General features: G+C 46.9%; 2 protein-coding genes across 2 annotated transcripts in view; one reads left to right on the top strand and one right to left on the bottom strand.

Moving 5' to 3' along the window:
* The window catches only part of LOC137093763 (protocadherin-9), a 367,001-nt gene that overhangs the window by 163,932 nt on the left and 190,267 nt on the right, over nucleotides 1-12,802 (top strand). The window lies entirely within an intron of this gene.
* LOC137093914 (uncharacterized) lies at nucleotides 1,588-6,639 on the bottom strand. The gene is made up of 2 exons (XM_067458932.1): nucleotides 5,107-6,639; nucleotides 1,588-1,795 (listed from the first exon to the last, which is right to left on the bottom strand). The coding sequence occupies exons 1-2, from the start codon at nucleotides 6,220-6,222 to the stop codon at nucleotides 1,793-1,795; spliced, it is 1,119 nt and encodes a 372-aa protein (XP_067315033.1). The 5' UTR covers nucleotides 6,223-6,639; the 3' UTR covers nucleotides 1,588-1,792.

Genomic DNA, 12,802 nt, shown 5'->3' on the forward strand with positions numbered 1-12,802 from the left:
CTACTGTTCTTCCTGTCTTTATGGCTGGGTGATGGGCAAACAGTTGCCCCTCAAAGTGAATTGCCTTCTCTTTTCTATGCTGTTTCCTTCGCCCATCCATATATATATAATTTGAAGGAGATATTTCACTTGCATATCCCTTCTTCTATAGCTCTTCTATTGCTTCTAAGCAGTACATAGACAGGGTTTAAGGAAAATCGGTCTTAAAAGTATAGAGATAGAGTAATTTTAATTTAATATTACTACTGTATATTAGTGCATCAGTACTTATTGGTTTATCTGCTGATATAAGAGATTTTGTTTTTGTTTTCAATGTATTAGTAACAGGTTGGGAAATATAAATCATGAATCAATATTGTTTTTGGCCTAGAGAGACTTCGACCTTGTCACCGGATCAAGCTCAATTTAAGATTGAACTCTGGTCTGGGGAGTCTGCTCTGTATTTTCTACTGCACAAGAGGTGTGATAAATGAGCATTATTCGAATGACTCTGTACGCAATTGGATAGTCCTTCAACCAATCAGACCACAGGAAGCGTGATCAACGGAGAACGACCCATCGCTTCTCTATCCGTCATCATGTTAAACCTGCCAGTATCGCGCCAGGTGGAAAAGCTAGCCTGTGATTGGTTCAGAAGCATTAAATATTAATGTACAGGTTTCCAGACTGAGTTGCAGGGCGAAATCAAATTGCAGGCAGATCAGGCTGGGTTTACCCAATCTAACTTAGACTCTGTTTAAACCTGGTATTAAGATGCGTTTTGGTCGACCGGATAACAAGTAGACGAGGGAGACACATACCAGTTTTTTAATCTCTTTTTTTTTTCATTTCTTTTGTCCACTTTCAACCACTTCTGTCCTGATGTCTTCGAGGGCAGGGTCTATGGTCAGGTAAATGTTTGTTTTTTTGTTGTTGTTTTTTTCTCCTTCAGATCTTTCGATCTAAAAAGCTCAGGTGATTTACATATGAACAACTGAAAAACGTACAGAGTTTCTGCTTTGACATCCGCAAGACAACGACGAATGCTGTGAGTGTGTGTTAGAAATCAGGAATGATGAGTGAACATTGTGCTTGGAACATTTTTCAAACTGAATTTGGGCTGGCAAAGCTTCTGTCTGTCTAGCGCACTTATAATAATATTTACGTGTTAATATTTTATAATTAATTAATAATTATAATAATAATTATGTGTAAATTGCATATTTTTTTGAGCGCATTAGACCACATGAGTGTCTACACTACGAAAGCAATCCAGTCAAATGTTTTTTTAGCTACCTCCACGAGTGGTCGATGTGGACAAGCTCAAATGGTTTAAATCTGTATTTAGCGCCATCCATTTGTGATCCGATTGAGCCAAAACACATCTTAATACCAGGTGTAAACATGGCCTTACAGTGTGTGTTCTGATCCGCTGCAAGGTTAAGGCATTTCTTACTCCTATACTGAACTGTAATGGCCGATGTAGCTCATATGATGAGAAGAACATTCTGTCCTTGCCAGGGTCACATCTTGTGACATCAATTTCTGATTTTGTCTGTGTAACAAGTTCGATATCGTGAGGAAGGAAGAGGACACGGGGGTCGGCAGGACTGTTGATGCTCTTTTATTCTTAATAACTCAAATCAATAAACATGCACGCTTCAGCGTGTGTTTGTCTCTGTGTATGCTCAGTTTCGCTTCCGGGTCACGCACTTCCGGCTTCCGGGTATCTCAGGGTCTCGGCATCAACAGTCCGACTCTCTCTCTCCTCGGTCTCCGGTTCCGCTGGTGTTTTATCCCGTCTCCGCGCTCATTACTAGAACAAGAGACAGGTGTTATTAATCTGCGTCCAACCCACTCACTTACCGCTCGTCCCGAGGCCCTCTCTCCCGCTGCAGACCTCGCTGAACCACGCCCCCCTTGCCACATACCCCCACCGCCCGACTCAGGCCGGGGAGCCGTCCGGCCTGCAGCCCCCCCCCCCCCATTTCTGGAGAGGAAATCGGCCACAGCCATCTGAGCACCCGGCCTGTGGACCACCTTGAACTTAAACGGCTGAAGAGCCAGATACCAACGGGTGATCCGCGCGTTGGTATCCTTCATGCGGTGGAGCCATTGGAGAGGAGCGTGGTCCGAACAGAGAGTGAACTCCCGCCCCAGGAGGTAGTAGCGGAGGGTGAGAACGGCCCATCTGATGGCCAAACACTCCTTTTCTATGGTGCTGTACCTAGCTTCTCTCTTAGAGAGCTTACGGCTAATGTACAGCACCGGCCGCTCTCCCCCCTCCACCTCCTGGGCCAGGACTGCGCCCAGCCCCCTGTCCGACGCGTCAGTCTGCAACAAGAAAGGGAGAGAAAAGTCAGGGGAGTGTAACAGCGGCCCGCCACATAGGGCAGCCTTTACTTGGGTAAAAGCCTGTTGACACGGCTCCGTCCACTGGACCGTATCTGGTAGCCCCTTTTTAGTAAGATCAGTCAAAGGGCTGGTGAGGTCCGAATAATTTGGTATAAACCGTCTATAATATCCCGCCAGCCCCAAGAACTGTCTCACCTCCTTTTTGGTCTTGGGCCTCGGACAGGTTGCAATGGCGGCAGTCTTATCAATTTGAGGACGCACCTGTCCATGACCCAAGTGGAAGCCCAGATACCTTACTTCCACCCGCCCAATCGCACACTTCTTCGGATTGGCCGTGAGCCCCGCTCTCCTCAGCGACCTCAGGACCGCCCTCACATGCTGCATATGCCGCTGCCAGTCGTGACTATAGATCACTATGTCATCTAGGTACGCCGCCGCATATGCAGCATGGGGACGCAAAATCCTATCCATGAGTCGCTGGAAGGTCGCGGGTGCCCCGAACAAGCCGAAAGGAAGCGTGACGAATTGGTGTAATCCGAACGGCGTGGTGAAAGCTGTTTTTTCTTTGGACAATGGAGACAAGGGGATCTGCCAATAGCCCTTTGTTAAGTCCAGTGTCGAATAAAATCGAGCCGAGCCTAACCGATCAAGCAACTCGTCAACCCGTGGCATTGGATACGCGTCGAACTTCGACACAGCGTTCACCTTGCGGTAGTCCACACAGAACCTGACCGAGCCGTCCGTTTTGGGGACCAAAACTATCGGGCTCGCCCAGTCACTGTTGGACTCCTCGATTACTCCCATGTCGAGCATTGCGCCTAATTCGTCCTGAACTACTTTTTTCTTGTGTTCAGGCAAGCGGTACGGCCGGCTGCGAACTACCACGCCCGGCTCGGTCTCGATATGGTGCTGAATCAAGTCGGTACGTCCCGGTAGGGGCGAGAACACGTCGGCGAACTCCGCCTGCAATTTCGACAAATCAGCGAGTTGTAACGGTGAGAGGTGATCTCCCCCAGGGGCCAGCGCGACTGATTGCGCTTTAATGCTCGCCTCTGGCCCGAGATCATCCTCTCCCCCGATCACCGTTGCCAACAACACCGATTCCACCTCATTCCATTTTTTTAGCAGATTAAGGTGGTATATTTGACGTGCCCCGTTCCTGTCGGATCGTATCACTTCATAATCGAGCTCTCCTATCTGTCGTGCGACCTCAAACGGCCCCTGCCACTTCGACATTAATTTTGAGCTCGAGGTTGGGAGTAGAACGAGCACTTTCTCTCCCGGTGTGAATTTGCGTAGTTTAGTACCCCTGTTATATGACCGGCTCTGGCGGTCCTGGGCTTGCAACAAATTCTCCCTAGATAGCCGCCCCAATGTGTGGAGTTTTGTTCGCAAGTCCATGACGTACTGAATTTCGTTTTTAGCCAACGACGGCCCCTCCTCCCAAGTTTCTCGTAGGACGTCCAGCACCCCCCGTGGCTGACGCCCGTAGAGAAGCTCAAAGGGGGAAAACCCCGTGGAGGCTTGCGGGACCTCGCGCACAGCAAATAAGAGGGGTTCTAACCACCGATCCCAATTTTTGGCGTCTTCCTGTACGAATTTACGGATCATGGATTTAAGAGTGCGATTAAATCGTTCGACCAAGCCGTCTGTTTGTGGGTGATAGACGCTTGTTCGAATGGATTTAATGCCCAATAATCCGTACAATTCGCTTAACGTGCGTGACATAAACGCCGTGCCTTGATCAGTGAGGATTTCCTTCGGAATCCCCACTCGGGAGATTAAACGAAACAGTGCGTCCGCAACACTCTTCGCAGAGATGTTGCGGAGAGCCACTGCTTCCGGATATCGTGTTGCGTAGTCCACGATAACTAGCGCAAAACGATGTCCGCGTGCGGATCGCTCTAATGGCCCGATGAGGTCCATCGCAATTCTCTCGAAGGGGACCTGCATTAATGGAAGGGGGCGCAATGGCGCTTTTGGGGCGGCCAGTGGATTCACCAACTGACATTCAGGACAAGACGCGCACCACCTGCGCACATTGTCATGAATGCCTGGCCAAAAGAATCGGGTCATTAAACGATTCAGCGTGGCCGCCTGTCCCAGGTGGCCCGCCATCGGGTTAGAATGAGCCGCCTGAAAAAGCATTTCCCGGCGGCTCTTTGGTACTAACAATTGGGTTGTATCTATTTTTGACTGAGCGTCTTGGGTCACTCGATACAACCTATCCTTAATTATGGCAAAATAAGGATACGTGACGGGCAATGCGGGTTGAAGGGGCTGACCGTCGATGGTGCGGACCTGTTGAAACGCATGTTTTAGCGTCTCGTCTTGAGACTGCTCCAGAGGGAAGTCATCGCGGTCCGAGAGAATCAGTCTCTCGACCCCGCTCGATTCCTCTGAAGCGGTTCCCAAGGGCCCCGTATCAGCCTCGCCAACCTGCACTCGCACCGCCCCGTTCCTAGCCTTGTTTCCCCAAGCGGCATCCGCGCACAACGACCCCAATAACGCCGAAAAGGCGGGCCAATTCGTCCCCAGAATTAGCGGATGCCGGAGGTGGGGACTAACCGCCACCTCAACACTATGCTTTTTCCCCCTAAACCGTATCGTGACTGGGACAACCGGATATTCCACCACATCCCCGTGCACACACCGCACCTTAACCACGCGGCTTGTATCCAACGCCCCAGGCTGAATCAGGCTTTGATGGATCGAGGTTTGGTTACATCCTGAATCCACCAAGGCCTGATATGTACCCCCCTTGATACTTACAGGAATTTGGTACTCTCCTGCTTGATCGGGGGTGGTCCGCTGGACGTCCGGGATCCGGATCATTGTTCCGATGTCCATCATCGGACATCGGTCCACAAAATGATCCGGATCACCGCACCGCCAGCAGGCCAGCCCAGGCCTACCCGCCGCCCCGGCGGCGGGGAGTGGGTTGGAGGCTGAGCGCGGATAGGGGGCGGAACCGGATCCGTAGTCACTACCCGTCCCCAGCGGCCCCGCCCCCCTGGGCGGGACCCGCGAACTCCCAGACGGTCCAGGGCCCATCCCACCCCGGGCTCTGGGGGGAACGCGAGGAGGGCCTGGAGGGCGGGACCTGGGGAGAGGGACAGGTCGAGAGAGAGAGAGAGAAGGGGGAGAGAGAGAGGGAGAAGTTAGTAGGGGTGCGCCGACCCCCGGGCACGCCACCAGGTGGTCCTCCGCCAAATTGATGGCCGTCTCCAGCGACGTGGGCCGGTGGCACTGGACCCACTCGGCGGTCTTCCTGGGGAGCCGAGCGATGAATTGCTCCAGCACCACCAGATCGACGACATGGTCCACGTCGCTGCCGCCGGCCAGCAGCCATCTGCGGCACTCGTCCCGGAGCTGTTGGGCCAAGGCGAAGGGTCGACCGGACTCGCCCCACTCCAGGGAGCGGAAACGCTGGCGGTGTTGTTCTGGGGTCCGGCCGACCCGCTGAAGAATGGCCCGCTTCAGGTCATCGTAGTCCAGGAGGTTCGCAACCGGTAGATGTTGCGCGGCCGCCTGGGCTTCGCCGGATAGCAGTGGAATGAGGCGCACCGGCCACTGTGCCCGGGGCCATCCGCAGGCCTCCGCGGCTTTTTGAAAGAGGTCCACGAAGGCCTCGGGGTCGTCCTCTGGCCCCATCTTTTGTAGGGGCACGTGGACCGGTGCGCTGGCCCGCCCAGCGGCCTCGGCGCGAACCTCCCGGTCCATCCAGCTCCGGAACTGCTCGCGGTCCTCTTGCTGGCCTTGGACTATGGCCGCGAAGCGGCGCTCCTGTTCAGTCCGAAGGTCCAGCAACGCCGTGTGATGTTCCTGGTGGAGGGCCGCGAGCGAGGTGATGATCTCCGCAAATGGCGAGGCGGAGGGCGTTGTCATGGCGGCGGCTCTGTCCTGCTTCCTTCCCGGGTTTCGGCACCAGTGTAACAAGTTCGATATCGTGAGGAAGGAAGAGGACACGGGGGTCGGCAGGACTGTTGATGCTCTTTTATTCTTAATAACTCAAATCAATAAACATGCACGCTTCAGCGTGTGTTTGTCTCTGTGTATGCTCAGTTTCGCTTCCGGGTCACGCACTTCCGGCTTCCGGGTATCTCAGGGTCTCGGCATCAACAGTCCGACTCTCTCTCTCCTCGGTCTCCGGTTCCGCTGGTGTTTTATCCCGTCTCCGCGCTCATTACTAGAACAAGAGACAGGTGTTATTAATCTGCGTCCAACCCACTCACTTACCGCTCGTCCCGAGGCCCTCTCTCCCGCTGCAGACCTCGCTGAACCACGCCCCCCTTGCCACAGTCTGGTTTAGATGTCTTTGGTTGGGCTTTCGTTTGGAAGCAGAAGCTTATCAGAGGTAGCTCTGTCTACTTGTTTGGCAGCTTTCACACTTTGAACAGCATTAACAGAGCAATCACAATTTTATTCTAAAGGCCAATTCACTCCACACAGACAACGCCAGCAAACACCAACAAACACATCTGTAGGAGTTTGTTGGATTAATGTGATACCTCTGTCAGTGTTTGTTGGCGTAGGTCGGTGTTTGTTTTCTCTCGACTGAACATGTTCAGTTGGCATTTGTTAGGTCCTGGAATGTCTGAGCAGTGTGATATGATTTTCCAACAAATGACAACAAACTCTGACGTAATCTGACCCGGACACAAACTGTTGCCATGGCGACGAGGCAAGTCCCTTGCAAAGACTGGCGTGTAGGTGCTGGGCACGCTTAGTAAATCATCCTTGAAGTGAAGATGGCAGGTTTCTGCACAAATCAGAAGAACATTCTAGAGAAAGAACAAAAAGATATTCGCCGGGGAACCCTGGACAAAGTTTGATCGTGCACATGTGAAATCTGATCAAAAGAACAATATTAGAAAGCAGTGCGTTTTGTGCTATAGAGTGAAAGAAATTCGTTAGATGGATGCACTTTCGCGTTAGAATAATGCGCTCGACATTTAACACCATAGAAACGGCCTCAAATTAACTATAAAATGGGAAGAAAGTTGTGTTTATCGCTCAAGCTTGTCGTTGTCTGTTGGGGCAGTGTGATCATGACATTTATTTTTCATAAAGTTCTAAATCCAACAGCCAACTTGTTGGTGTTTGTCTGGGCATTGTGAATTGGCCTTAACACACACCCTTAGATGTCAAGAAAAAAATTGCATACAATTCTAGAATATGGTTGTTAAGGTAAACACGGGAAAGCATTGTTGTGACAGCATTGTACACTGCATGACTGTATGTCAAGTTTCCCAATGAATGGAGGAAAATGGTCTTCCAGTGATGCTAGGTCTTCTCATCCGTAGTTTCACAACACACTAGAAGTCAGCAAGCAAAACAGTGTGTCAGAAAATATAACATGGCATTATCTTTCAACTCAAGGCTAAACGTGGATGGCTATCGCCTCCGCCGAAAAGCTTTCCCGCCGCTGTGATACGACAGAATGCCGGTGCCCATGCCACCCTCGTTTCTTTAGAGTGTCACTCTCATATTTTCTCGCTCACTGTCACACTTCCACCAATAGTTTTGTCAGTCTTAAACAAAAAAACATGACACTGCTTCTGGTTTTCATGTGACAAGGCACACAAAGGACTGCATGCCAAACTAGAAGAAAGTCTTTGTCTGTTGGATTTTTCACCCAGCTACCTACATCAGAAACCCTAAAGCTGACAACGTCATAAGAATTTCCTCTTGTATTCTCTCATTCTAAATCTATTTGTAATGTAAAGGAATTATTATTATTTTTTTTTGTGACTGACAAAATACAGGTACAATAGACGGAGATACAAGGAAAGCCTTGTAGGGTTTAAACCATAGACTGTAAAAAAACATGGACGTAGTGTCTGTGACGTTACCCATAGGATTCCGATAAGCAGTTCTGAAGAGTGAAGTAGAGATGAGCTGGCCTTTGCCATCTTGCTAGAGTGTCACTGCCGGATAACAGAAAATGGGCAAAGGGGCAGGGTGTGGGCGGAGCTTAGGTGACATAATGACTATAGACGGCGGATAAATCGCTATCCACCTGTCACTCAAAGAAACCACCCCCCTTAATTATGCAGAACATTAAGGCTTTATATATTGTAAACCAATGAGTTATAAAAAATATTCACCCCCCTCACTGTTGTCATGAAGGGCAAAATTAGCCGTATAGACCAAAACCACAATTTGTACCAGGCTGTAAACATGTTTTTTTTTTTCTGCTGTAAAGTTGGGAATTTTAACATGGGGCTCAATGAGATTAATTTCCTTAGTGGCCAGTTGAGGAATTGCAGTTTACATTACTTCCATATTGGCTTCAAGTGAGAAGGAGTTTGCCGCTTGGTTTGAACCAAGTGGCAACCTCCCGCGATCTCTCTTGAAGCCAATACGGAAGTAATGTAAACTGCAATTCCTCAACTGGGCACTAGGGAAAGGCTCCAGAAGGGAGCAGAATCTCATTGAGCCCCATGTTAAAATTCTCAACTTTAAAGCAGAAAAAAACATGTTTACAGCCTGGTACAAATTGTGGTTTTGGCTTATAAGGCTAATTTTGATCTTCATGACAACTCTGAGGGGGGTGAATTTTTTTATAACTCATTCGTTTACGTTATATAAAGCCTTAAGTTTCTGCATAATTAAGGGCGTGGTTACAAGTGGATAGCCATTTATCCGCCGTCTATAGTCATTGCGTCACCTCAGCTCCTCGCACATCCCGCCTTTTTGCCCATTTTCTGTTATCCGGGAGTGACACAGTGTTCACTCGCTCACAAGATGGCAACGCCCAGCTCGACCATACTTTAAGCTTCAGAACGGCTTATCGGAACACTACGTCCATATTTTTTTACAGTCTATGGTTTGAACCTGTAACCTTTCATTTACAAGCTTTGATATTTACATTTTACATTTATTCATTTGACAGACGCCTTTATTCTGTGATTTCAAGGTATACACTTTATTTAGCCATATGACAGTGACCACTAAGTTACACCACCCCTATACAACAATGACTATAAGATGTCAGCATTGTAAATATGTAAGCGGTAATGTGTAAATTGTGTAATGGGATTTATGGGCATTTCTTAGCAAATATTCATGTATGTGATTGACATTGAACAAATTATACATGATTTTGTTGTTGATGATGTAAAATTCTCTCCATGTACAAATATTAGCATCCAGTTCTCTCTGTCTCTCTTCACCATCATCTGTGAACACATTTATTCCCTCCTTCAAGTTTCTGACTTGTTGAATGTGGCCTTTAACAGCCATCTCATTCTGACAGCTGGCCAGTTAGAAATACTGCAATTGCTACACGTCCAGGCTTTTAAAGGGAAGTCTCTCTCTCTCTCTTTCTGTTTCCGTCTCACCCCTCCATTCTCACACCTTTTTTTTATTATTCTGAATGCCAGTGTGCCCCTCTCTCCCCCCACCCTTCAGCGTGCCTCTCTGTAATAGGCTTGTCTCCATCACAAAAGGCGGACTTGACATTTGCTGGTGGATGTCAATGGCTGCTGGAAGCTTGACGGACAGCGCGGCCCGAATGTGCGCCCGGGCGCTCAGTGCTGGCTAATTAGCTGTTATGGAGGAAGTGTCGGTTGATTTAGGCTGGGGCCTTATCGAGAAAGCCCACCTTTCCTCCTTCCGCCATGCTGGTGTGATGCAGGGCAGCCGCAGCCTTCAAATCCACGACAATAGACAGCCCTGTTATCTGGCCCTGAAAGAGCTTGTGCACTGCGATAATCAGCTCGAAAGGGGAGATGGAGGAAACGGGAGATTGTTCAGGCAAAGAAAATCAGAAAATGGGGAGGGGTTTATAAGATTTAGTTTAAAGAGGAATCATAGAGCTCCTTTCAAGGTAGAATGTGACCAGGCACAAATAAAATAGGGATCAGGTTATTTTATGGTGTATATCTAATGCATTCAATGAATCGTTCATGCAAAAATGAGAATTAAAGACATTGCTTACTCACTCTTGTGTGCAAAAGAAGACATTTTGAATAATCTTCACACAGCTGCTTCCATTCAACATTTTATAGTGATCATGCTTTGCCAAGTCCCATAAATGTGCATTGTATTAAGTCATTTATTAATGGTAAATCCTCACCTCCAGTTCCGCTCTTAAATCTCAGTTATATATATATATATATATATATATATATATATATATATATATATATATATATATATATATATATATATATATATATATATATATATATATATATATATATATATCAAATCACAAAGGCTGCGATGATCTTTTATGCACAGTTTGTCAGTCTCAAGCGGCAACCTCCCGCGATCTCTCTTGAAGCCAATGCAGAAGTAATGTAAACTGCAATTCCTCAACTGTCCGCTAGGCACCAGAAGGGAGCAGAATCTTATTGAGCCCCATGTCAAAATGGCCAACTTTACAGCAGGAAAAAAAAAAAACATGTTTACAGCCTGGTACAAATTGTGGTTTTTGCCTATACGGCTAATTTTGACCTTCATGACAACTGTGAGGGGAGTGAATTTTTTTTATGAATTTTTTTTTATAACTCATTTGTTTACGTTATATAAAGCCTTAAAGTTCTGCATAATTAAGGGCGTGGTTACAGGTAGATAGCCATTTATCCACCCTCTATAGTTATTGCGTCACCTAAGCTCCGCCCACATCCCGCCTTTTTGCCCATTTTCTGTTATTTTTTTACAGTCTATGGTCAGTCTAGGTACGGCTCTGTGATCAGTAGTAAATGCTGTTCGTCTAAAAGCACTGTACGTTTGAGTTGCATTTGAAAAAGCAACACGCGTCAAACATTTTTCCAAACATGAGAAGCATTTAGTCATATTTAATCAGAGCATTTTAATATGTTTATTCACCGCACCGATAGTATGTTGTTCATAGCTATAGCGTTTTCCGTGACTGACGTGTGCTATCGTACTTCTGCGGGATATACTTGGAGTTCCCTGCGCGAGAGCGCCCTCTGGCTTGCGGAGCAGCGTTTACTACTGACCACAGCCGTGCTGCTCTTAGAAGCTGCGCATGCAGTTATCGGAGCCTCTGCCAAATTGTGTGTGATTTTATTGTGATTTATGATGCAGCCCTAATATATATATATATATATATATATATATATATATATATATATATATATATATATATATATATATATATATATATATATATATATATATATATATATATATATATATATATATATATATAAACACGCATGTCCTCGTTTATATAGCTAGGTAAGTGCATGTCGGTAAAAGAGTTGTGCAGGGTTTACAGGCAAGGAATTACCATGAATAATTAAATGGCTGGGGTGAGCATTCTGGTAGCCTTTGATTAATACTGGAAGAATAGTGAAAAAGAATAAAATGAAAAGAGAGCAGCATGAAAGAAAAGACAGAACAGCAAAGAGATCAGACAGAAGAGAGGAGAGACAAAAGGCAGAGGGCTGCATAGAGAACGAGTCTACGCTCCTTTGCTCTGTTGAAAGCTTGATTCAGCAGTGCGGCTCCTTTCCCGTCCGCAGCCATGTGGAGCCTGCAGTTCAGCATATTTTACAACACAAACCCAAAGGGAGAAGACAGAAGAGGTGTGTGCGAGGAGAGGAATTTGGAGCAAATTTAAGTGACACAGGTAACACCTGAAATAACAGGTACATTCTGACTTTTCATCTTTTTTTATTATTTATTTAATTTCCAGTCTGGCAGACGGCAGGGGAATTTGTCCCTTTTTTTCTCACGCTCCATTCAGGTTGAAATCAATCACCGTCCACACTTGTCGGCGGTCCTCACAGCAAGAACATCGGATTATATATAGCTTGAGTCTCTCACACGAGCCATGCCTGGCAGACCCTAAAGAACCGATGCGTATAGCTATTAGCTAGACCAGCATCATGCCTGTCTCAAGATCCCTGAGTGGGTTTGCTCTCAAAGTCAAAGGCGCTGAGTCATGAGAACTGGAAAGTCAGTGGGGACCAAGGTTTGGCAGACCTGCTTTACCTTCTCTTCTTCTGATACGGGCAGAGTGCCATCTTTCTTTCTCTGTCTATCTTTCTTTCTTTCTCCTCTGGGCCTCAGTGTTCCATTCAGCTGGTTAGCGAGTGCTAAAATGAGCTAGCTCTCAGAAAAACATGGTGACTCACACACCTTAGCATTTAGAAGCTATTCTCTTTTAATTATTGAAAGCTTTTCTGCAAAGTAAAATAAAACAAAAAAATCTTGGTCTTTGAACAATAGTAAAAAATAAAAAATCTTGAAAATATTTGAATGAAGAATGCTGCAATTGTGAGTATGCTATATGTGTACACCTGAAGGTTAAGTACATTTTCCCTGCTGGGAAAAACAATCCTATGGTAGTCAATGGCTGATGAGATCTGCTTGGTTGCAAACAATCTTTCAAATATCTTCCATTGTGTTCAGCAGAAGAAATACTAGGTTTGGGTGAGTAACTTGAGGGTGAGTAAATTATGACATAATTTTCATTTTTGGGTGA

Source organism: Pseudorasbora parva, chromosome 12 (assembly GCF_024679245.1).
Source record: "Pseudorasbora parva isolate DD20220531a chromosome 12, ASM2467924v1, whole genome shotgun sequence".
NCBI lineage: Eukaryota > Metazoa > Chordata > Actinopteri > Cypriniformes > Gobionidae > Pseudorasbora > Pseudorasbora parva.